This window comes from Nannobrachium achirus (assembly GCF_963921795.1).
Source record: "Nannobrachium achirus genome assembly, chromosome: 2".
Lineage (NCBI taxonomy): Eukaryota > Metazoa > Chordata > Actinopteri > Myctophiformes > Myctophidae > Nannobrachium > Nannobrachium achirus.
This window is the reverse complement of record NC_137811.1, coordinates 176,958-203,936: the sequence shown is the minus strand read 5'-3', so window position 1 is coordinate 203,936 and position 26,979 is coordinate 176,958. Positions and strand designations below refer to the sequence as shown.

The following is a 26,979-nucleotide window of genomic DNA, read 5'->3' as shown; positions in this document are numbered from 1 at the left end:
ACACTTAGCGAGCTGCAGGCACACTTAACATTTCTTAGACATTTTCTTTTCCAGTTATTATTATTGTGACCTAATTAAGTATGGCGGATTGCAATAAGTGTTTTGCCATTGGATTGCATGGCAGGCACACTTAATTATAATAATCTCGGACTGAAAGCAATAGTGTGTTGCCAACCACACAGTGTTGCAACCACACTAATAACACACACACCTGCAATTTCCATGTTAAATTACACCCTAGGGGTGGGCGATATGGACAAATATAATATCACGATATTTTCCGAAGCTGTATCACGATACATGATTTTTATCACAATTCTTTTTCACGTTGGTTTTTATGCTTATTTTTCAAGTTACTTGACAAAAGCTAGACTCTCTGGGTTCCTTTTGGGAGGTCTAAATTGAACTTTACGTATGTAACTTTGACTGTTTACAAATGAAAACCAAATGACCCCTTACTGGTCCATTTGGTTTCATTTGTATACTGTCAGAGTTAAGTGGAGACCTTGACATTTTAAAGATTGAGAACTACTGATTTAGACCAAAATGCAGGTTTAAATTGAATTCTGCAATGAATCTCTGTATTAACGATTAAACAGGATTTTTTACAAGGCTCCCTCACAATATATATATATATATCAGAGATTGCGTTAGACCGGAAATTGCCGGATTTGACCGATTTATAATGACAAAGACCGGAAAATATAAACCTCATCAGACATAAGGACCGATTGAAAATGACACGGCAGTTCACCGCAAATCTCTCTCTCTCTCTCTCTCTCTCTCTTTCTCAATGTCTCTCTCTCTCTCTCCCTCATCACTCTCTCTCACATGCACGTCTGGTTGCACAAACACACACGGGTTAAGTTACACTTTTTCCTGTTAATAATAACCTGTGTGAAATAAGCTGCATTGGGAGGTAAACGGGAGACACTTTATTGTGAAGGTAAGACAGGAAATGATAGTTGTTGCTGTGTAGGCCTAGTTGTCGGTTTGTTATGTTGTCGCTATGCTCTCTATGAGCTGCCTTGGTTTTGGAATATGAGCGCGCAGTTTAAGTTATAGTACATGAATGGACAGTCAAAAATAAGTTGTATTATCAGAACTGTTTAGCCTAAACATTAATTTGCGAACGGGGCGCTGGGGGAGAGAGAAGACAGCAGTCCATTTCAGCGTCATTTTGCAATGCGCACTGTGAACCCATGGGAATTATTGAAGGCACGCAGGACAACTACAACCCATATAAAACAAACTTTATACACTCGATTGAAGTTCTTTATGAGGAGATTTTATGGAAACTGTACAAGATCACCACCAAAGCCTTTTCAACCTTCCCAAAGTTGCATAACAGAGATGCAGGATGATCGTGACCACTCGACCATACTAGTGAGTAGTCTATAATTGATTCCTTTCTGGCCAGATTAATCTATCAACCTATGAAACATTGCGCAGACCCCACTTTCAGACTATTTCTCATTATTCTGTACATTATTATGTGTTGGCCTGAAATATGATGCAGAACAGAAACAACTTGTTATGAAACCATGCAGTATCTGTGCAAACACACAGCCTGCGTGAGTAGTCCAATATAATCAATTTCCTTATGCAAGATGATCGATCATCATCAAAACATACAGCTTCGGAAGCTGTATGTTTTTTGTACAGCCTACTACTCCTTTACATTCAATTAGTTCAGTCCCAACTATACAGCAGGACTTAAACTGTTGTTATTGGCTATGTTTTTGCACCTGCTTGTCATCCATGCATTCAAATTATTATGTCCGGTATTTTTATCAGATGTCCGATAAATTTTAATCATGCCGGTCACGATGACCGGCTGTTAAAAATCCTAGCGCAACCTCTGATATATATATATATATATATATATATATATATATATATATATATATATATATATGATATCTCTGAAAAGGCATATCATGGAGACATTGTATCGTCTCAACGATAATTATCACCATATCGCCCACGCTAATTACACCCTCACAGAAAACAATAAATGTTTGTTTTCATTTACTTGGTTGACCCATGTTCAAGTACACCACATTGTGTTACACTGATTGAAGTACTCTTTAAGTGTCACTTAAAGAGTACAGACACACACACACACACACACACACACAAACAAACACACACACACACACACACACACACACACACACACACACACGCACGCGCGCGCGCACGCACACACATGCACAGCCCTTCCCTTCCTGTTGCAGTGAGAGGAGAAAGCGAGGGGGAAGTTTCACTCTGCGCTGAACTCCAACGGAAAGCAAAGAATAGATGAACAGGAAAATATGATGAGAGTGATAGACAGACAGACAGACAGACAGACAGACAGACAGACAGACAATCATGTGTAATCATCTGTTAGTTTGTGTTATTATTTTAGTTGTTAGCTGCTGATGCACTGAAATCTCACACTGTTCTGTTTGTAGTAGGCCTATATCCTTATTATGTAACGTCCGGGATTCGAACCCCGGTCTCCTGTGTCTGTGTGAACGTCTAATCTTAACCACCAGATCTAAGGGACATCCCTGTGGACTGGGGGAGATACTAGACTTTTGAGACCATCAGTCTGAGGCAGTGAGTCACTCTGCTGCACATTTCCTCACTGTAGCATGTCCTACAGCAGGGGTTCCCCATAAATATTGTTTTAATCCGAGGCACCCTTACATTATTATTTTCACTCCCAGCACCTTATAGTTATAGCATATCGTCGTTGTCGGGTGGAAACCTTGTATGTCCAAAACCGTTCGTTTTGTATTCATCATCTATAAAATGCACTAAACTAGTGAAAACAGCAGATCTACAAGCACGCTTGTAGATGTTTTCACTAGTTTTGTGCGACGGTCTTGTATGATGAAGCAGGGCAAAAGACGTACACATTTGAAACTTGGAGATACAAGGTTTCTGCCCGACAGTCACAATATTTTAGTGATAATGTTGCGAGGAAAACGTTGAGATAATAGCCATTTTGGTTAGAACTGACTGAAAATAACTTTGTACTTCAAGTTTAAAATTATACTAAATACTATTTTTTTTCAAGTGTCTCACGGCACCCCTGGACTGCCGTCACGGCACCCCAGGGTGCCCCGTCATCCACTTTGAAAACCCCTGTCCTACGGTATTGTGTTAACATATTTTCATTTACTGCTTTCTATCTTTTAGCGATTTTAATGATTTTGATTTCAGTGGTTGGGGACATTCGTACAAGTGTCTAAACATGTCTTTTTAGATGCAATTCCGCAATATTTAATGTGCAGATGTGACTTATGGGGGCTAGCAGTGTTACTGTAAATAGCAATAAAGAAATTGCCTGCTAAAATACATATTTAGCCACGTGTACACATGCCCCCACCTAACACTCATCTTTTCTTTTCTCTAATTACAATCTAAAATATGAACCCTTGTTGTAAAAACAAAGTTGTCCTTTAACTGTGTAAATAAGCCAAAAAGCTTATAGGATCTCCTTTTAGTTGACCTTGTACCAGTGAACTGTACTGTCATGAAACTGGACCTTTTCCTATGCAAACTTGTAATAATTCAATCAATTCTAATACATTATGCAATCAATCAATCTGTACATATATTATATGCAGGCATTTACACTCTATCTACAGCTACTTAAAACGTGTACAAGTACATGTCATCACTAGTCTGTTAACTTTTAAAACTAAATAAACCAAGCTATGGTGACCTAGACTAAATATATTGACAATTTTGTCAACAACCAGTAAGACTCCCTTATCGGGAGATAAGCGACCGTCAGGTCGCATACACAAACTTTAGAAGGCAATGGTAGGCAATCAGGAGGGAATATGGGAAATGGGACAGATCCATGTTGATGACATGACTTTAGAGATACTGTGTACCGCTTTGCGTGATTTTAGGGCAAAATCTGTTGGAGCAGTGTCCAAAAATGTGTTTTTAAAAAAATGGCCAGATGGTGGCGCTAGATGGGAGAGATGCATTTTGATGACATGACTGTAGAGATACTGTATACGCTTTGCGTGATTTTAGGGCAAAATCTGTAGCAGCAGTGTCAAAAAATCTGTTTAGCAAGAATCAGCCTCACGGTGGCACTAGAAGAGGGGCATGTGAGAAATGAGGGGTGGAGGTTGTGGTTTGGCAGCCAAGGAGTGTGAGTGCAAAATTTGGCATGGATTGGGGCAACGGTGGCGGAGATATGAGAAGGACAAAAGTGTGACGTGTGACTGAGTGACAGACTGACAGACAGACTGACTGACAGCTGGTGGAGGTTTTGATAGTAACTGCGACCTGATGGTCGCAATTAAAAACTAAAATGTCAGAGAGGGACTAGTGAAGAAGAGATTCAGTAGAACTGAACTGAAGTCACACAGAAGACTCTACGAGGTGCACTCATTCTGCCCCTCCTTGATTATCGAGTCCACGTATGATGTTGCGATGCCCCAAATGCCTTAAAAGTAAGGCTCCAAACATCCCAAAATGAACTGATTAGGGTCCTGCTTGGCCTTCCTTCTCGGGCTCACCTTACCGCTTATCACTCTATAAGCGTGGGGTGGCTCACAGTAACTGACAGAGTACAGCATCTTGCAATGGGCCTGGTGTTAGATACACTACCATAAATGTATCTTGCTTGTTGCTAAGGTATGGCACCAGTCATGTTGCCATTTTTCAAAAATATCAGATCTACAGCACTCGGTGCCACGCTGTGAGCTTGTATATCTGCTATTTTTCAATGGTTAAAGTACCCAGGGCCCAGAATTTGGTGCGACACTCTGACGACCTGCCTTGTTGGTCATCAGTGTTGTGGTGTGAGGTAGAGGTCTTCACGGGTCCAAAAAAGCGAACCGAAATTGAAAAGTACCGTCAAATTTTGTCCGATTCCGACCCGTTCCGAAATAATAATCACATTACAAAACCAAACCCGAGTGGCCCCGTAACGTCTCGTCCAATTCCGTCCCGTTCCGAGTTTCTTTCTTTTTTTACAGACCGAAACCCGTGACATGTTGTCCCGAAATCCTTGTATTTCCGAGGTTCCGAGAGACCCGACCATTAAATCATTATTAAAATCCCCTTTCATGTACCGAGAATCCCTCACTCACGGCAGCTGTGCGGCGTGCGCTTAACTGATTGACAGGCAGAAGAAGGCTGCCAAGGAATCTAATATTAACATCGAAACAAATGCAAGGGATAAAGGAATGTTTTCTATCAACAGAGGTAAGTCATTTTCGGGTTGTTTGTCATGGTTTAACTTGTAGGCGAACGCTTTCTCATCAGCCTGACAGGCGACAGCAGAAGCTGCTACGCATCACGCACATGCATGCATTACGCACGCACCAAGCTCTTTTTCCCCCGCTGTAAATCTGATTTTAGACCAGCATTATCATCTCACAGTTACAGCCATTCTTCATGTCGCTGCCTCGCGGCTAATAACGGACCTGAATCTGATCCCAGGTCAGCCTAAACACAGCACAGCACAGAGCACTCACGTTAAACACAACTCCACTTCGTTCCGTATCCTGATCATAGTGCAGCGGCGCACGCCAGCGCACACACACACATTGATTGATTGTTTGCTTTATAGTTTGCATAAAAAGCAGAAAGTACACACACGTCACACACAGTACGGGTCCTAACGGGTCCTCTCGGGTTATACACATGATGATTACAGTCCCGTGTTCCAAAGTGTTCCGAGGGAAATGCGACCGTTTCCAACCTGGCTCCGAGTGATTATGATAAAACACTGACCGAACCCGGTACGGGTCTCTCGGGTCCTCGGGTAATTTCAGGGTCGGGGCCCCCGTGAAGACCTCTAGTGTGAGGGCGGGTTCACACCAGGCAGATGCTGTGATGGTGTGAACTCTGTGTACCGTCCCCCAGAGCGGACGGATCACCATTAGGGCATTCACCAAATATTTGAATATTCGAATATCAAAGTCACTATTCGACGTTGTTTCCAGAAGTTGAATATTTGCTCTTTTTCCCTCTCTCTCTCTCTCTCTCTCTTTAAAAACATATATAGTTTATAAAACTTGGCTATAGGAATGAGTTTTCAATGCCCCTGGTGGATGAATTTGTTAATGCTCTATACCAGGGCTTCTCAAACCTTTTTAGGCCGTGACCCCCAAAATAAACATATTTGAACTGGGGACCCCCACCCTGACAAGCACTTGGAATTGAAGGTATTACATTTAACTCATACAGTGCCTATCCCGAACTAGTTCGGGATATTCGGGATCAAAAACAATTTTTTATTTGCTATTTTACTTACCCCGAGCTGCTTGGAGCAACGTGGGTGGTCCCGGCTCGCTAGCCGCTAGCCAGCAAGCCATTCTACTCTGTCCGACGATATATTCCATTGAAAATGGTTTAAAATAAAGTTTAGACCCCCCCAATGTTCACCCAATGTTCATTGTAGGCGGCGCGACGTATTCCAGGGTGCCTATCCCGAACTAGTCCGGGATATTTAATGAAATGAATAAAAATGATAAGAGGCCTTCTGAAGCCTGGCCTGATTTTTGTAGCTACTAGCCGAAAGCTAGCAACGTCCCGGCCGGACGTTATTTGCGAACGAAATCGCCAATCTCCGCCTAATCCAATGAAAGACCGCATCTTTGAAGGCTTATATCTCTGGATTGTGTCTTTAGGGAAGCGGCGCGAGGTTTATTTACGGCGAAATCGCCCAAAAATGATCTTTTAGATGACAAAATGGGAATATCCATTCTGTTAGCATTATCATCCGGGACATTTCCATGACGTGCATGAACGTGAGCACGTGAGGTCCTGGAAGGTTAGGTCCTGGAAGCTAAAGCGCTCGCCTATGAGAGATGCGCTGGCATTATTTGGCCCCTAGAGGGCGCTGGCACTCAATGAGTTAATGTGACTCGGTTCCACAGATAACTATTGTGAAAATAGCAGATCTACATGTGAGCATGTAGATCGGCTATTTTCACAATGTTCGCCTCTTGCTTACTTCATATTTGACAGTTTAGCCAGTCCTGTCGAATATTCGACTATTCGAATACTTTGAGGTTGAATAATTTGAATACTAAAATCACTATTTGTGAATGCCCTAATCACCATATCGTACCCGGGACCGCCTTGTGAGGTAGTCTGGGGTCCGTTGGATGCGTAGGCTACTCGGGAACGGTACACTGCAATGTGAAACCATCTCTGCTAATCATACTGTATATTTGTATAATGACTCCTTATTTTACCTGGTGTAGATGTGCTATTTTCACTATATTTCAGTTGAGCTTAACCCTGCAAGACCTGAATTAAATCAGATGGTGTTGTAGGAGTCCTAATCAGAGGAAAATGTAATGTTTAAAAAAATATGTTTTTGTAAGGTTTTATAGTCATAAATCATGAATCATAAATCATGCTCTAGTTTAGATTTCTCACAATAATAACATATGTACATGTTCTAGACATTCTAATCATCACCCAACAAATATTACAGGCATTTTACTTATGTTTTTGTGATGAATAGCTTCAGTGAAAAAGTGAGATGTTGTTCGTCTAGCGTCTAGACTCTGGACTCCAGAGATCTTTAAGTGGTGTGAATTTCAGCCTCTGTGGGGGGTATTTATAGAGAATATTTTGGCCAATGGCATTGTAATACTAAACAATAGGATTTAATGGTGATGTTAATGTGAAAAAAGAACAGGAAAACTAATTATAACATAAAAAAAAATATATATATATATATATATATATATATATATATATATATAAATATATAAACAATTTTGCCAAAAAGCATCACTGGGCCTTGCAGGGTTAAGTGGTCAATTCATAATGCACGTATTTTCCCCCCATAGAAATGTACTGTAGCGGAGTCAAAAGTGCAATTGAATATCTGTCTTTTGAAGAGTAGTGGAGTCAAAGTCATCCAGTCAAGTATCCACAAATACAAATACGCCTACTATAGTTCTACTGAAAGAAATGCACTTATGTGTACTGTGTTGATACAGAAAGCCTGTAGATGGTGTCTTTATGTTAATGCGTGAATAAATTAATGAATCTAATGTAGTTTAATGAACAATCTCATGTTATTCAAGTGACAATGTAATTAATAATTCATGTAATTTAATGTAATTCATGTATTTACATTTCATTTAAAATCAAACTCAGACTTGAAGTTAGAATCCTCTACAGTATCAACACACACACACACACACACACACACACACACACACACACACACACACACACACACACACACACACACACACACACACACACACACACACACGCACATTCAATTTAACTCTCTCCTCTCCAACAGAACGGACACCCAGACAGACTAGAATGTGTGGTACAGGTTGGAGGTTCCTTCTACTCCTTGGACCTGGACAAAAACCAGTAAGCATCCTCCTCTTCATCATCATCATCATCATCATCATCAATAATAATAATAATAATAATAACAATAACAACAATAATAATTGAAGTGTGCGTGCAAAGTTTCTCTCTCTCTCTCTCTCTCCCTCTCTCTTTTTCTCATGACCTAAAGCCCACCCTACATTGGGGACTGCACCATAGGTCGAACTCCTGTTGGGTCGAACGGCGTCGGCAGGTTAGATAATTACCCGCGAGCGTCGGCAGGTTACAGTAGATAATCACCCGCGTCACGGTTACTGAGGTTAAGTTTAGAGTAAGGGTTAGAGTTAGAGTTAGTTTTACTGAGGTTAGGTTTCCAGGCACCGCCAACTCAGCGTATGAGTAGCACGGCTTGGCAAGTTGTGCTGCAAGTACTGGGAGCTGATGGTAGGTGTGGCGCTCCACCTCAGCAGTCCATCTCCCAGGGGTCTAGCGCATTGTAACGGGGACAGACTCCCGCGTGTTACCGGCTGATACCGACAATAAGCCACTCCCGACCTACTTGTAGGTTTAGGGTTTGGGTTAGAGTTTGGTGGTCGATCCAAAGGGTGTTCGACCTAATAAAATGTTACCCCTACATTTGCATACTGGGCCCCTGGTTGGTTATTGACGACTTGTGAGCCGTGAAATGTTTGAATAACTTTGCGGGGCCAGACCTAATCCACCAAGGACACATTTTTCTTTACAATGGCAGATTCGTCTGGCTACACAAGGCTAACTGTCCTACAGGTCTCCGGCCAAACTACTATATAACAGGGGTCTTCAACCGGGGGTCCGGGACCCATAGGGGCTCTTCAGAGTTACTAAGTTGCATTAACAAATTCATCCACCAGGGGCATTGACAACTCATTCTTATGCCTTCCTATCTAGCCACGCTTTATAAACCATATCTTTTTTTAAAGAGAAAACCATAAAAATAAAAAAAATAAGCGAATATTCGACTTTGGTGAACAATGTTGAATAGTGACTTTGATATTCGAATATTTGAATATTTGGTGAATGCCCTAGTACAGAGCCAAGTTTACATTTAAGTATCGAGGGTTTAAGTGGTTCAATGGATCCAACACCTTCATAGAAAAGATAATGTGGAAACAAACAAAGACTGATGACAGGGCTGCATGCCAACCAAGTCTATGCAATATGTGGAAAGGTTTGATCTGTGCGTCTTGGGGTGACACGCTTCCTAGTTTCTTCTTTTTTCGCACTGATTTTTGACATTGCACTATTAGGTTGTGTTGGTAGTTTCTGAGTATTTTTGCTTTATTTAACAATGACAGTGAGATACTTGTTTGCACTAACTAGCATTGACTGCTATGGTCTCTTTTGCAAGACACTTTATGTATATATACTTATATATACTACTATATTATTCGCCCCCTCTATTGATGCACCTTCTCTTTATTGGTACTGTACTGCTCTTGTCTTTGTTTTTTTTGTTTTTTTTCCCTCTTATCTATCTTTTCTTACGTCTCTGTAACTTTGTAAATAACTGTATACTGCTGTGCTTCTACTGGACAACTGAATTTCCCCCATGGGATAATAAAGGTATCTATCTATCTATATCTATCTGCAACACAATGCAGTCTGCAGATGATTAACTTAAAGGACCTATAGTCAACACTTTCTTGAAAAACGGACGCCAAAATAAAAATAATGTTTCGGAAATATTTTATAAAAAAGATTAAGCTTCATATGTGTTTCTATTAAAAAATGACCACAAAAAGCGTAAAATAATGATGAAATAATCATTTTGGCAGCTGTCAGACCGACTTTGTTTACAACCCTTATCAATCCATATAAAAGAATAGAAGAGGGATGTAAACAAAGTCAGTCTGACAACGGCCAAAATGCTTATTTTATCATTATTTTACAGTCTTCTTTGTGGTCATTTCTTAATAGAAACACATAATATGAAGCTTAATCTTGTTCATAAAATATTTTCAAAACTATTATTTTTATTTTAGTGTCCGCTTTTCAAGAGAAAGTTGACTATAGCTACTTTAATGTGCAAGATTGTGTTCTCACTCAATAGTAAACAAACCAACATACAGTTTAAGTGTATAGAGGGTATCTGCACATTTCTAAAGTGACAATTTAAGGACCTTTTAATACCTCTAAAATTACAAATTAAACATTGGCCAAATTGTCAAATATTAGAGGCAGAACTTGTGAAAATAGCAGATCTACATGAGCATGTAGATGTGATATACAAAATGCAATGCCTCAACTCTTAGTGCTCGTCAGGGGGGGGCAGTTAAAATATGATTATTTTGGCGGTAGTGGCCTGAAAAGGTTGAGAACCACTGCTGTAGAGAGCATGGTCGCTGAGCATGTCTCACATCCAGTTTACACCAAAGCATGTCTGCCCCCTGCTGGTCTAATGATGTGTGGCAGCTCACCACAGAATCAGAATCAGTGTATCATATCTGCTTCCATATTACATGGAATACACATGTGTTGGGGAAGTTAAAGTTACGTTATGTAACTGAGTTACGTAACTAAGTTACATTTTGCTGTAGGTTGCTGGTAACTGAGTTACATTCATATTTCTGTAACTCATCAAGTAACTGAAATACGTTTTGGGTAATTTTTGGCTCAAGTTACAAGTTACAAGAAGTTACAAGCAAAGTTATAATTTTACATTTAAGTTTTGTTAAGATTGACGATCACATGTCATGTAACAGTTTAATTAATATAAAAAAAGTAGAAATTTAAATTTCTACTTTTTGGAATTAATTCCAAAAGGGTAGCACATCCAACAATTTAAATCAGGAGGACAAAGAACTCGCATTTCCACGTATTTATTGGCACACACCAAAACGGAACGCTTACTTGTTTCGGCTAAGAGCCTTCATCAGAGACATGCTTTGTCCTCCCGATTTAAATTTTTGGATGTGCTACCTTTTTGGAATTCAATTCGTCTTGTTATGTAAATCAGACTTTAGGTCTAGCACTCCACTGAGAAAACCATTGCTGATGCGCATCTTTTTTTTTATATAGTTTAATTAATATGTATAGCAAAGTTGTAGCTATCAGTATACAAGGCACCAGCCTTTTTCAATTTATTTTTTTAGAAAAAGTCAACCTTTTTTAAATAAAACATACAACTCAGTTGAGAGGTATTTTATGTGCTGAAAATAGCCGATCTACAAGCTCACAACACGTCGCAGCACGACGCGTTGTGAGCTTGTAGATCGGCTATTTTCACCACGCAACCAAGTGTAAAATCAGTCATTACGATGCCATCAAGGCCTGCCAAAATACATTTTTGTCGACTAAATCAACTGTAGATTTAGTCGCCATAGAATCGTATGATATTTAGTCAACTAAAACTAGACTAAAACAAAAACTTTTCAGGTGACTAAATTATGACTACAACTAAATGACATTTTATTCAAAATACTGTGACTAAAACTAAATAAAATTTGCTGTCAAAAACAACACTGTTTGTAAAGGAGAAGCAACAGTAAAATAAATACAAAACACCATGCTAATGCATTCAACGTGCAACATAGGTACAGTGCTATTCATCTCGTGATGTTGGTCTGTCTTAGAGTGTGTGTGTGTGTGTGTGTGTGTGTGTGTGTGTGTGTCAGGGCATTAAAGGAGTAGTTCACCCCCTAAGACAAAAATGTGATAACAATAAATTTACCCCCATTCATTCCGAAACGGGTCACCATCCGGAATCAATGGGGGTAAATTTACTCGAATCAAATTTTTGTCTTAGGAATGTGACTAAAACCAAAAAATATTATTGAACTCTACTCTCCATGGCGTGACTAATCAATAGAAAAAAAGTCATTTTGGGGGTGAACTACTCCTTTAACGACTTGTGATTTTTGCAAGTCGACTCGACTCAGTAAAAAGTTGAGTTGAAGTCGACTTTATCGTTTGATGACGTCATCACATCACACACCCAATTATTTTGGGGGTTCCCCATATGATTAACTTAATGTGAAACATTGTTTTCTCACTCAACTGTAAACAAACCAACATAAAGTTTAAGTATATAGAGGGTATCTTCACATTTCTAAAGTGCTAATTTAAGGAGTTTTTAATACCTCTAAAATGGCAAATTAAACATTGTCCAAAAATAATAATGTAAAATATATAGAGGCAGACATTGTGAAAATAGCAGATCTACATGCTCACTTGTGAGCATGTAGATCTGCTATTTTCACAATAGAACCATGTTATACCAAATGTAATGTAGCATTTAATATTGGATCATTCCGTCCTTGACAATAAGCAATCCTACTGTTTGATTGCAGACGCACACATGGAGCAAAAATAATGATAGATTTTTTTATTTATTTTTTCAACTTCGACTTTCGACTTTCTCTGGAGGGAGTCGACTTGTGAAATGAACAGTGTTGGGCGCGTTACTGAGAAATAGTAACTAGTTACCGTTACTAGTTACTTCACTTCAAAAGTAACTCAGTTACTTTACTGATTACTCACACCAAGTAATGCGTTACTGTGAAAAGTAACTTTTTAGTTACTTTCAAAAAAGGGGGCTCCCATTAATGACCTTATTAATATAACCTTCATTTTCATCACTTAAAATGCATCACTGAACTCTGCAAAGTAATGTGGTTTTTACAAACACAAAGATATGTTTCAAAGTGCCAATTTATTTCAGGCCAACAATAAGATAACAAACAATGTATGTAACAACAGACAAGGTAACAATAAACCTGGCTTAACTCCCCCTGACCCTTCTTTGAAAATACCTCTTTGCATTATTTTTGTTTTTATCTAATTATATAATCTACTGCCTAGTACTGGGTTCCATCTGTCTTTCATTCAATGTTATTGAGAAGGATCTCACTGTAAATAAGCCACAAGGCTACCTGAGTTTTTAGTTGACCTTGTACCAGTGAACTTTACTGTCAAGAAACTGTACCTTTCCCTATGCAAAATTCAATCAATCAAGCCAGAACAAGAGACAAACTCACAAAAAGATTTAGTTGACAGTTGACACAACTTGCCAGCAACTTGCTGCCCTCTACAGGTCAAGGTTGGGTCTAGTCTGCCATAATTAACACAGCATAGCTGAAATGTAAACCTGTCTTTTCTTAGTTTCAGCTATTTTCAAAGTACTGCATACATTCTGAATACATTATTAAGAACCACGTTTGAAAAATGTATGTACTTTCACTTAGTCTGCACCAAATAACTGCTGGTATAGAAAACCATAAAGGCATAAAATAAAATGAAATAAAAAACATCAGCTACTCAAAAATGGCCTTTAAGAAACGAATGGAGAGCAAGCTGAATAGATCCTTCAAAATCAAGTGCAAAAATGAAATGCTTTCAGCACCATACATGAGACAACTGCTGTTGTATATAGTCCATCAAAAATAAGCATTTACAATAGTCACGGTGTTTGTCCTTAATTCAAGTCCAGCAAACATAAAATAACAGAAATGTAGGTGCTGTGTAATGTTGCACAGATAACACATGTGGGCCTAGCCTAGTTAATCAAAAAAACAAAAAGTGGCTATTGGCAGACATGAATTAATGTTTGTGTGGAGGTTTAGTTTCCTCCACAAACCAGTGGTTGTACCTCATGAGAAGCAGCTTCTCAAACCTTTGGTCACCCAGCCTGTTCCTCTTTGGAGACAGTACCAGACTTCCTAGACTGAAGAGTCTCTCAACAGGTGCAGCGGACGGGGTAGCTTGATTGTGCTTCAGACAAATTTCCTTTATTGTGGGAAATCTTTTGAGCATCTCCACGCCTGTTTCGGCTGATTGCAAGTAGTTCATTACCTCAGTTTCCACAGTGGTGAAGGTTTCATCATCGTCCTCAAAGCAAAAAAAGTTCTTCTCTTTGTCTTTGGAGGACCCAGAGTCTGGTGGAGTCGCCGGAGACACCGGATTGCTGGCTGTTTGCTGTCCAGGGACAACTTTGTAACACTCTGCAGTCAGGAGTCCCTTGATCATCTCTTTCTTCCTCTGGTCTTTCACCCACCGCAACCTGAACGTAGGGGTGGGCGATATGGAAAAATACAATATCACAATATTTTCCCATGCTGTATACGCGTTTATCACAATTCTTTTTCACATTGGTTTTTATGGTTATTTTTCAAGTTACTCGACAAAAACTAGACTCTCTGGGTTCTTTTTGGGAGGACTAAATTGAACTTTTCAAGTATGTAACTCTGACAGTATACAATACGGGTCCATTTGGTTTCATTTGTAGACTTCTTTTTGGGAGGACTAAATTGAACTTTACAAGTATGTAACTCTGACAGTATACAAATGAAACCAAATGGACCTGTAAGGGTCCATTTGGTTCATTTGTATAATTCTTTTTGGGAGGACTAAATTGAACTTTACAAGTATGTAACTCTGACAGTATACAAATGAAACCAAATGGACCCTTACAGGTCCATTTGGTTTCATTTGTATACTGTCAGAGTTAAGTGGAGACCTTGACATTTTAAAGTTTGAGAACTACTGATTTAGACCAAAATGCAGGTTTAAATTGACATTGTAATTTCACCATATCGCCCACCCCTACCTGAACATTGGAAGTGTGACTGCTGCCAGCATTGCATCGTTGCTTCCAAAGACAGCAGCAAACCGCTTTTCGACAGCCTGTAAAACATACACAGTGACACAGACTAGAATTAGTGAGATTCCCTTATATCTATTTTATTTGTGTACAGCTGCACACCACCTTGTGATTTTTAACTATAGTTATTATGGGTTATTAAATAATGTATAAAAATTAAATTAGTGGTGTCCACTGATTAAATGCAGTCTTTCTGTACAGTGAAATTATAAAAGTGTTGAATGAATGAAGGTTTCTACCTCAACTACGGCTTCAGGGAGGCCAGTTGCCACAGTCAGACTGCCTTTCACCTCCAGGGTCCTTGACTTTAATCTTTCTAGAGTGGGCAGGAGGTAGCCAAAGTAACAGTTGTCCTCTCCTTGCAGGATGTCCAGAGCCTCTGTGAGTGGCTTCATTACTTTACAATATTCCTTCAGAAAATGAATTTCCCTGTCACTAAGAGATTTTAGCTGAAATTTGTCAGAGATGGCACTCAAATCAGTCATAGGTGTTTCAACAATTCTTTCCACAGCGTCGTAGAATGAATTCCATCTTGTAGTGCATGGCACAAGCAGCTTTTTGGTGTACACGTCGCTCACCATCTCTGAAGCATGCGACGACCTGCTTGCCTTATTCCACAATGCTGAGCATTTAGCTGTAGAGCTTCTGTAGATTCCCTTGGTCCCAGGATTTGAAACGAGACACTTTTCCATGTCATTACATGAAATTAAGTTTAGTGTGTGAGACGCACACCTCCGGTGCGGCGGTAAAACAATCCCTTCATCTCGGTTGTTTAGCACTTCTGTAACATCTGTGAAGGTAACTTCATCTTCATCGACATCGTGCATCTCGATCTCGTCATTGTCATCGTCAGGGTGCGATTCAGGTTGATACACGCGAAAGGCTTTCACAAAGTTAGAACCATTATCAGTAACAGTGGAGGTAACTTTTGTTGACACGCCATACAAAGAGTGAATGTGGTCAATCTCACTAGCGATGACATCGTACGTATGCCTACCCTTTATGCGTTTACAGGCCAACGTAGCTTTGTGGCGTTTTAAAGTGGTAGGGTTTATCCAGTGAGCTGTCGTCCCGAGGAAGCTTCTGTTGTGTTTAGACCAAATGTCTGCGGTGGTCGAGATGTAGTCCAGCCCCTCAAAGGTTTTCTTTAGCTCGCGTTCCATCTTTATATAGTCTTTCTCCAGTTGTTGGGCAAAGGTTTTCCGTGCCATTTCACGTGGTCCGCCCGTACATGGTATCAAGCTCACTAAATGTCTGAACGCGGGTGACTCCACCGTAGATAATGCCTTCATGTCTTCCACAACATACCGTGCAATAGCTTTATCAACCTTTCCCTTGCTAACAGTCGCTGTCGCTCGGTTAAAATCCAGCACCTGTTGCTTGGCTGGAGGTGGTGCAGCCGGGCCATCCTCGTCGTTTGGGTCTGTAGGACGCTTAGCTACTAGCGTTTTCGCAGCATGTTGTTTCTGGAGGTGTTTCAACAGATTCGAATTGCTGTTTTTGGGAAGTAGATAGGGTCTTTGAACCAGCACACAACTCACATTTAACTAAAATGTTCTTGTCTTTGCGCTCGATAAAAGTGAAATAGTGAGAATATTTCCATGAAAGGAAACACGATGTGCTCTCCGCCGCCGCCATGTCTGTCTGTATGTTGTTTGTGTGTTGGTAAATACAAACACGCCCACCACAGCGTGGCTCACTCGGCCAGTGGGGGGTGTAGCAGACTCGCAGTGTCGGGTGTCTGACTGCAGAAGAAACATTCAGTAGCCTACAACACTGCAGGGCAGGCTGCAGCTCATTTTGTCTGCATAAAAAAAAGACTGAGTAACGCTAAAAGAACGAAAGAACGCAGCTGTAGTAACGGTAACTGAGTTACTGAATTTAAAAAAGAACGCGTTAGCGTACTCGTTACTGAAAAAAAGAACGGCGTTACAGTAACGGATTACTTTGTAACGCGTTAGTCCCAACACTGGAAATGAAGTCGACTTGACGACTTTTTCGTTAATGCCCTAGTGTGTGTGTGTGTGTGTGTGTGTGTGTGTGTGTGTGTGTGTGTGTGTGTGTGTGTGTGTGTGTGTGTGTGAGAGATCTTTACACATGTCGTGTGGTGTTTGCGTTGCAGTGGTCTGCTCCCCAAGCCCCCCAACGTCTTCTACTACTTACCCAACGGCACGGGGGTCTCCATGGAGGCGGACCCCTTGGTGAGTCCACACACACACACACACACACACACACACACACACACACACACACACACACACACACACACACACTAGACACACACATTTTGTCATACATGTCCTACTTAAATTAGTCAAAGGGGAAGTGCAGATATGAGTGTATTGAGGATACCCTCTTATCTGACTAAATACGTCTCCAAAGTGAGTGACACCCTCAGCCATAATACTGGAGAGAGCGACAGCAGTTTGGTACTACCCAGATACAAACCAAACATGGGAACATTCTACTACTCTTCCCTATCTGACTCACCTCACCACTACTCACCAGTTAAGAGTGGGGTGGCTCAGAGTAGATGACAGAGTACAGCAACTTGCAATGGGCCTGGTGTACAAAATACACTACACCACTATGATACCCATGTACCTGACAAAAAAAAAAAAAAAAAAAAACACTTTAAAAACATTAAGGATGTCCACAATTACTAGCCTGGCGGGGCCCGACGTTATCTGTGTTCATTCCTTCCACAGTATAACGTCTGGACTTCCGTTGATTGGCAGCGAGTATACCGATTATTCTGTGATTTGGGCCAATCAGTGACTGCTTCCGCACTATGCTTCCGCACAACAAACGTAGTCTTCCTGACAACAAGTGAAAAGATTTCCCTGATTGGTCCATGTGTAGACGGTGACGTAGATGCATGCTGCAGGCTGCAGCATTTTCAAAACAACAATGGCTGCCCTCGCGATGCAAAAAGTGTAACAGTTAACGCTCTAACCATAAAACAACCAATAAGTGCAGTTATTTCAGAGTTGGAATCAATTACAACAATTAAAAAGCAACACGGAGGATGCGCTAGTGGAGTTTATCGGCCGAAAAGACGTGTTTGTTTGCCGTTCTTCCGACTGGCTGAGAGAGATGGTGATTGGTTAGAGGAGTCTGTCTGTCAAGGCAAGTACTCCCGCCCACTTTTCAAGCTGCCAATAGGCCAAAGGCCAGACGTTATACTGTGGAAGGAATGAACACAGATATAGCGTCGGGCCCCGCCAGGCTACACAATTACAACACCAGAGGCAGCACCACAGATCACATTCAACCCAGAGTCAAGTAAAAGGGTCAAACTCGTTCTTCTGCTATACAACCAAAATGTGGAACGCCTTACCAAAGGCCTTAAAGGAGTGTGGTTCCATAGCATCCTTTAAAATCGCCCTGAAAAACCTCTTACAGGCGGCAGCCATTCGCAACCTATTTTTTGCACTGTTTATTTTATTTTTATTTACTTTTCTTTTTTTTACTATATCTACTGCATAGTACAGTGTTCTATCCGTCTGTCATTCAATGTTATATGAGATACTTCAATGGTTTCCTGTGGAAATAAGCTTAGTCTTTTCTAGGATCTCCTTTTTGTTGACCTTGCACAAGTGAACTGTACCGTCATGAAACTGTACCTTTTTCTATGCAAACTTCTAATAAAGTCTTCAATCAATCAATCAAAAATGTGGAATTCCCTGACAGCATCCATTATAAGATGCAAATCACTGGTTTCTTTCAAAATGGTCCTGAAAACACCTCTTGTATTGGAACCCTAACCCTAACCCTCTTGTATTGGGTTAGGGTTAGGGTTAGGGTTAGCTAACCCTAACCCTAACCCTCTTGTATTGGGAATAAATTCAATATCCCATAGTATAGAAAAGAGGTGTCACTCGTTGCCTGCTCGCCTGCCATGCACTTGTTTAGTTTCATATATTTGCCATTTCACATTTGTAGTCCGCTAAACCTTATTTAGCTTGCAGAGTGCAAATCTTTCTGAAGTTACCGAGATGATGGTATAGGTCTACCTTGTGGTGTCACGACTGTGAAGAGTCCTTACAACAGATTTCAGCTGACTGTTAGGTTAATAATGCTTAAGCAGTTTTGGCACACCTTAAAACCACTGTTTAGAGATGGTAGTATTGTGGCACCAGCTTTTTTTAAATGCCAACTTTTCCTTCAGGTTAACATATAGTCAGGTTAGCTTAGCTTCTCATCATGTCGTTTTTATTTTATATTAGAATATGTAGTGTTTAAATGTAAGTTAGGTTTAGGTTGGCTTATTTATTTCTTGGTTTGCGCCTGATACTTTATTTTCTAATGTTAAAAATCTGGTTTATAACCTCTGTAAAAGCATGTCTTAAATAATTCATTATTTGTAAAGTTCCTCAAAACTACTACAACCACGTTTTTTTTTTTTTTTTTATGTTACCTATCCTTATTCCCCTAGACTGGGGTCCGTAACAGTGCATAGCCCATTCTTAGTCTAAAAACATCCATAATGCATACAATAACTCTAAAAAATGCTAACAGACGATTGGAGAGTGTTGGCGAATTGCTATTTTGATCAACGTTTGCTTGTTATCTCTCCTATGGTGCAACATCAATACATGGAATTGGCCTGTAGCTGTGCCCCTCCCCAACCCGTCCTTGTTCAATACTACGTTAGCGACGAGTTACTAAGAGAGGAGCCTTGTCATGCTCTGCTTCTCACCCATAGACCTTGCATGTTACAGTATATGACAGCTCTTGCCACTTTCACATGTAAATAATAGATCGTTTCAGGAGGAAAAGCTGCAAAATGTCTCAACAAGGCCTGCAGTATAGCCTGGTTCCAGACTCGCTGAATCGCTAGCCACACCCTTTAAATTGTTGTTTTGGCGATTCAGGGAGTCTGGTGTTGCTCTCACTGAAGAGGTTATGAAACATCAGTAGCAGGCATGTTATGTTGTGTTTGATTACTAGTTCCTAGCGCTCCTATTCTGCCTGTTTCTTTGGTTGGCAAGTAGCACTAGCAAGCAACAGGCTAGCCACTAGCCAGCCACATAACAACACTACGTGAACGGTGAACCAATCGCAGAAAACTGCCTCTTTGGCAACACCCATCCCATAAATTGCCTTGGATGAGAACAAGTTCAGACTGAATAATGGAGTGAAACGAAATGCAATTCAGGCTGGGTGTCAGGCTACCTGCAGTAGGCTATGCACTGGAAAAATGTGCATGACATTATTTCAGTAAAAACACAGGGAAATGTTAGTGAGAGAAATAGCCCTGAAACAACGGTCATATCTCACGACCGTCATGTGTCCACTTCAACATGGTGTTGAGCAGTTTAGCCAATTTGCCACATTTACACAAACGTTCAGATTTCAAAAATAAAGTGCTTAGCGAAGGTTCACGAATGTCAAAATATGTTAAGCTTAAGCACAATTACCCGTATCTTCCATATTGTTTAATAAAAAGCATTTTAATCCGATATGCGGCCACGTTCTTGCATTTTCTCACTACACGACCCCATCGGTTGTGAGGTGTACTGCACTCCGATACATTAAAACCTTTTTAGAAAATGGCGACCGATCGGATAAAAATGCTTCTTAATAAATAATACGGAAGATGAGAGCGTGAGATATCCGAAACAAGCCAGCCCAGCAGCAGCCGTCAACACATCAGATCACTGCAGATTTGTTCAGTTTTCTTTTTGTTTTATATGATTTGCACCTTTGTTATGATTACGGCGTCGGCGATTAGTATTATTGTTATCACCTGGGTGAGTGAGTCGTGTAACTTTCCCGACGTTAAGCAGTATATGTGTGTAACCGTGTTCAACAACACAACAACATAGCCAACAAGTGCAGATTTCAGCATGGGAAAAGGGGTGAAAAATGCACCCTCCAACCGTTTTCTGGGTATGGGGATCTGTTGCTGGTTCTTAGTCACCGTCGCGTTATCGTGGTATTCCTATTCTTGCTGTTATGTTGCAAACTGTGTGTGAGCTGGCGAAAAAGCATTGACAGCTATGACTGCTCACGGTCACGGAAGCCGTGGCAAGTTGCGCAACAGTTGCTAAGCTATTGGACAAAAGCTTTTCGGGAGCCAGACTCGAGTTGTCCATAGACAACGCATTACGCGATGACGTTGTTACTTACTTTGACTGACAGGTCCAGTCAGTAGCCACCAGCACATCAAAACATCGTCGGCAGAACAGCAAATACGGCTTTTCCAGACATAAATTACAAAGGTGCAAACTGTTGTTTGTTTTTAAGTTATGAGATGCCGTTGATTTCAGATGAAACTTCGCTTAATGCAGCTTTTATTCGCGATTTGTGAACTCTCGTCGGACATGGGGTCCGCCATGTTTGTTTACAAAATGCGAGAGCTGTAGCAGCTGCTCGACCAATCAGGAGCGGTGTGAGGCCGGTCGCTCCAAATGCAGCCATTTGATTGGAAATTAGAAAGTAAGTTCTCATAAGGAGACACTATGGGAGGACCACCAGACCGAGAAAGGAAGCACATTGGTGATGACGTAGCTCGGGATGGCTTGCGAGGTTAGGGCATAGCTACAGGCTAATTGTGGGCACAATCATTCAATCATCAAACAATCTAATGATGAATGTTTGTCTAAAAAAACTATTGGTGTTGGCATGGGGCCAAACTAACACATGCAAATGTTGTTTGTACTTCATTCCAGACTCTCTGCTACTACCATGGATCTGTCAGAGGATTCCCACAGTCCAGAGTGGCTCTCAGCACCTGCTCTGGCCTCAGGTAACCCATACAGTTAGTACAGGGGCTAATACAAATTTGGGTACCACATTCCTTGGGCTAAAACGGACCCCTCAAAAGTGTGAAAAGTGATCACTAAGCCATAGTCGTTTTTAGCCCAAGGAATGTTTTTCGTGCAAAACAGATGCTTGTAATGGATTCAGAATAATGAAAAACCCATAGTTTGACCCCTCATATGCTACTTAAAGCAGATTAATTTTTACCTTTTTTTCCCTGTAATGTAAAGTTAATGGGACACCACCTCTAGCGGGTGAAAACTGCCTTTAAGCTACCAGATTGGCGGAGTTATCATACCAAAATATAAACTAGAGGCATGTACGAAGAAGAAAATCCAAACATTTTATGGTCACCCTGTGTGGTACCAATTTGTGAAAATATCAGTATTAGCCTAGCCTGATTTCAGACTCTGCGCTGGAGCTTAAGAGTCTGAGCCTGAGCCATTGTGTTGACATTTCAAAGGGGAGGGGATTTAAAATTTGAAATTCCCAATCACAAGCGATCTGGTGGGAGGGTTGTGTTTGACTTTTGCACACAAAACAATCCCTCCTCCCCCTCCCCTCAATGACATGCACCCAACAGGTCAGTGTCTTTGATGTTTCACTGATTAGAGAGAATCACTAACGAGCTACTCGACACTTGTATGGCTCAATCAATGCCTGCAGTTCGGAGTCCTTTTGAAGTTCAAAGGGAGCAATTAAGAACTCTGGCGAGCCACGCAGCCAGCGCTCCCTCCACTGTTTCTGTAGATTTTTTTCCGTCTTGCTTTGAATTCATTGGTCGGTTCGCCAATATACGGCTTTGAACCGAATCAAGAGACTCGTCATATGACATATCCAGACCAAGAGATGCAGTTCACTCAGAGAGTGGGCGGGTCTATTGGCTGGAGCCAGGCTAGTATTAGCCCCTGTTCTAAGTAGTGTATACCAGTATTTTGTGATTCCATTCCATTTTCCATTTTTTTTTCCATAGAGATTTCCCAAAATATTTAGATCAATTATTTTAAGCCTAGATCCATCCTGGTGAAACATGACCATAAAACATTCGATTCTGTGAATTAATTAATCAATTAATGTGATCCTTTGGGTGATGACGTCATCAGGAAGGGAATAATCTACGTTGGCTTCAATTCATTGCTTGGCAGAAAATAAACTGCTTTATCTCTGAATCTTTCTCGAAATCACAACGATCGTTGAGAAACGCTTTTTTCCACCGGTCCGTATCTAAGCGATGGACAGCCGTGATAAAACAGACAGAGGTGATTGAATTAACTTTGATAGAGAAGGCCACTATATGTCTACATTCACTCCAGAGGGCCACTATATGTTCTCTATTTTAACCTTTGGGCTTCATGAAGTGAAGGTGGGGGCTGCCCGTGTATGAATGAATTAATACACCAGGTGCCCGTGTATGAATTAATTAATACCTGGCAGTGAAGACAGGGGTCTTCACTGCCAGGTGATGGCGAGATGGAGCAGGGACCCCTTACCTCGAATGGTGGGTGCCATACCCACCCTATAGCGTGTTATTGTGCATTCAATACTAAGCTATTCAAATAATAGACAGATTAATATATTCAGGCTTTTATTTTAAATGTACAAGGTACCGCGAATAGGGTGGCTGTACTACTGCCATTCATAAAAAATAAATACATAAAAAAAAACACCTCATTAACTGAGAACCAATGTCAATACTATCAATCTATCACTAACAATCTGTCAATTGCAAAATGATCATGTATACTAGCTATTCATAATAGAAAGAACCGTGATTTATTTTAAACATAAAAGACGGGGAAATGTTTAAAACATAATTCAAAGACTGAAAAATTTAAAACATTTTGTTTCTTTTTTTAATCAAGCAACCATTTTGTGGACCCCCTGCAGTACCTCCGTGGACCCCCTAGGGGTCGCGAATCCCCTGTTAAAGACCTCTGTAGTTGAAGGAAGATTTTAAAAAATCGCGAGAACAACAGCTTCCACTTTAACACTGCAACTTTTCAGGAATAGAAAGCCTGCATTTTCTATTCGCTTGGATTCCCCATTGATGATTTCACAAGACTATGGATTTCTGAACTTCCCACAGCTCTCCTAAGAGACTTGGACCGATTCTAATGAAGTACTGTCAACCTCCTAGACACATGAAAACCAGAAAAAGTACAACAATATGGAACTGCCTCTTTAAGGGTTAGGGTCAGAGTTAAATGAACACAATTGTTCTGCTTTGCACCCAAATAACTTAATTTAGTCTCATTAACACCACCTCAGCTAATCACTGTCACCTTTGACCTTAAACCTACCTGAACAGAAGCTAAGCTTTGCTGTGTAGAAGGAGCGTACTGGAGTTGTAGTGTGTGTGTGTGTGTGTGTGTGTGTGTGTGTGTGTGTGTGTGTGTGTGTGTGTGTGTGTGTGTGTGTGTGTGTGTGTGTGTGTGTGTGTGTGTGTGTGTGTGTGTGTGTGTGTGTGCGTGCGTGCGTGCGTGCAAGGATTTATCAGATGTTTGTTGGATCATGTGAGTGAAGCCACGTGATGTACATACTAGTGCTGTGCTTTAAATCAGCGGCTACAAGCTCATAGCAAGACAAATTTTTTTCTCTAAAACTTACTAAAGCCACACCAGCAATCTCATAATATCAGGTTACATTTCACTTAAACGCCAGAGCTTAAAGGACAACTTTAGTTTTTTACAACAAGGGTTCATATTTTAGATTGTAATTAAAGAATATAAAAAATAAGTGTTAAAATTATTTCATTTACTTCTTTCTATTGTTTTAGAGAGTCTTATTTAGGGGTGGCTCGGTATCAACATTTTGTTATCGCGGTTACCGTCCTCCCATTTACCGCCGGTATTGCGGTAATTACCGTACCCCCGTATCTATTAATTAAGGTTCGGCGATAAGACAAAATATTCCTATCATCTGCCCAAAATTCGTCGCTCCACGGTCCTATAAGCCCGACTGCTCAAGTTCCCCGTACATCACAGTGGGTCTGGCTTTTGAAAGTAGCAGATCTACAAGCTCACAGCGCGTCGCGTTCGCAACGCTTTCTGAGCTTGTAGATCTTTGCAGTGTCTGGTTACTATAGTAACGTAGGCTACAGAGGCGTCAATTGGGTATGGCAAGCTATGGCACCTGCCATACCTAGGCTACAGGGGGAAATAATAAAATTTACTTTTCATCGTGCCTGTTGCTAAGGTATGGCAACATCATAACATGACTGGTGTCAGTCATGTTGCCATACCTTAGCTTTTGCTGTACTGACGCCACTGGTAGGCTACTGGGGCTTCAGACACTGCACGCTGTTTGTGAACAAACCAGATGAGACGGGTATAGTGATTGTGTACGGTCTGTGATTATGTAAACTCACGTCTCAAATCGCATTGATTGAGTGGTGATACAAACATAGTAAACAGGTTTTAGTTACCAGACTTGACAGAAAAGGTTGTAGTCGAACAACGACGGGCACACGCGCTACTGTAAAAGTACTCACGTCTAGTGCTGGTTTCATTTTCGGTTTTAGTCCTCGCGCTCCACCCGTATGAATAAAACAGAAACGGCCACAAGGTATGTATAAACATACTTGTGTGAGTTGTGTCGTGTGGATTATGGAGAAAGTTTAACGCTGCTGAGGCTACTGCACTGCTCCAGTGTCCACTGTGTCTCGACTCTCAATGTGACGGGCCAAGCTTCCAAACATGTGGTACGCGGCCCAGAGCAGAGCGGCATGGAGCGCATGCGGTCCTCGCTTCTCCCCCGTTTTAAAACTCGCTCGTTCTCAATAAAAATAGCCTATTTTTTGTCTTTTTTGACCGCGGTAAGGACCCTGACACCGCGGTAGGCCGCGCTATACCGCGATACGGCGATACGGCGATACGGCGGTACGGCGGTTACCGGACCCAGCCCTAGTCTTATTTCAGTGGTTGGGGGTAAACGGAACAGCATTGAGTTAGAACAGTACATTGTAAACTATCTAGTTTTTTTAAATCACGTTCAGAGTGATTTTTTTGGACGATAGAAACATTGACAACCAAGAAAAATCCATCAGAAGGACACATGGAATGCAATCGTTCACTCGCCGTCGGAAAGTTGACTTATTTCATGCCAAAGAAGGAGATATCCTTTTTTTCTTTGAGGTAGGGTTCTGTGCCAAAGAAGGAGATCTCCTTTTTTCTTCTTTTCAGTGATTAATTGTTAATTACCCTCTTGGGCACCCTCTGATTGAATATGGGAATATAAACTAATATTGTGATATTAGTTCATATTCAATTTCGATCGGCTACTGTAGCTGACTGGTGGTTTGTGCATGCTTGCCTCTTGATATAGTTTTGCGTGTGTGTGTCTCACACACACAAACACCACAGGGCAGTGGTGTGTTTTATATGGCTCAGATTCAGCTGATATCAATGGGATGTGTGTGTTTGCAGCTCACTTGTATATTTGCGTCTATTTGCTACTTTATTTTTGATTGTGTGTCATAGAGGTTGCATGAGATCGATAGATGATAATGACGTTTGGCTACCAGGCATCTTGGTGTGAAACCATTGTAGCATCTCTATTGTTAGTAGGGGGCCAAAGGACCTTTTCACAAAATCAAATATTTTCATAGTCTGGAGAGGGCACTTTTTTATAGATGGATAAAAGGCCATGGGATCAAGCACCCTTTGATGTTTATGTGAGCACATGCCTCACCCATATTTGAACACACAACCTTCTGGTCATAAGACATTTGCTCTACCAACTGAGCTAGCCAGCTTCAAGCATTATAAAGTGTCTTGGTGTGAAACCATTGTAGCATCTCTATCGTTAGTCTAGGGGGCCAACGGACCTTTTCACAAAATCAAATATTTTCATGGTCTGGAGAGGGCACTTTTTTATAGATGGATAAAAGGCCATGGGATCAAGCACCTTTTGATGTCTATGTGAGCCTCACCCAGATTTGAACACACAACTTTCTGGTCCTGAGACATTTGCTCTACCAACTGAGCTAGCCAGATAAAAGCATTGAGAAGTAATATGATAGATTTAAACAAGATTATATGATCCTATAGTTTACTGAGACAGAACACCCTATTGTTTACTGAGATACTACTCTCTGCATTCTATCTGTTCCTATTTACTGAGACACTAAACAGTCTCTCTGCATTCTGTCTATACATATTATCACTATAGATTGTTGTGAGTCATGTTAGCTCAGTTTGTAATGCTCATGCCTTTGGACCAGTAGGTTGTGGGTTTGA

General features: G+C 40.9%; 1 protein-coding gene across 1 annotated transcript in view; it reads left to right on the top strand.

Annotated features, from left to right (window-relative positions):
• adam15 (ADAM metallopeptidase domain 15) overlaps positions 1-26,979 on the top strand; it is a 168,254-nt gene that overhangs the window by 40,736 nt on the left and 100,539 nt on the right. The window contains exons 4-6 of the mRNA XM_080753863.1: positions 8,300-8,376; positions 17,097-17,175; positions 21,652-21,728. Of these exons, the coding sequence (XP_080609989.1) occupies positions 8,300-8,376; positions 17,097-17,175; positions 21,652-21,728 (233 nt within the window). The remainder of the gene's footprint in view (positions 1-8,299; positions 8,377-17,096; positions 17,176-21,651; positions 21,729-26,979) is intronic.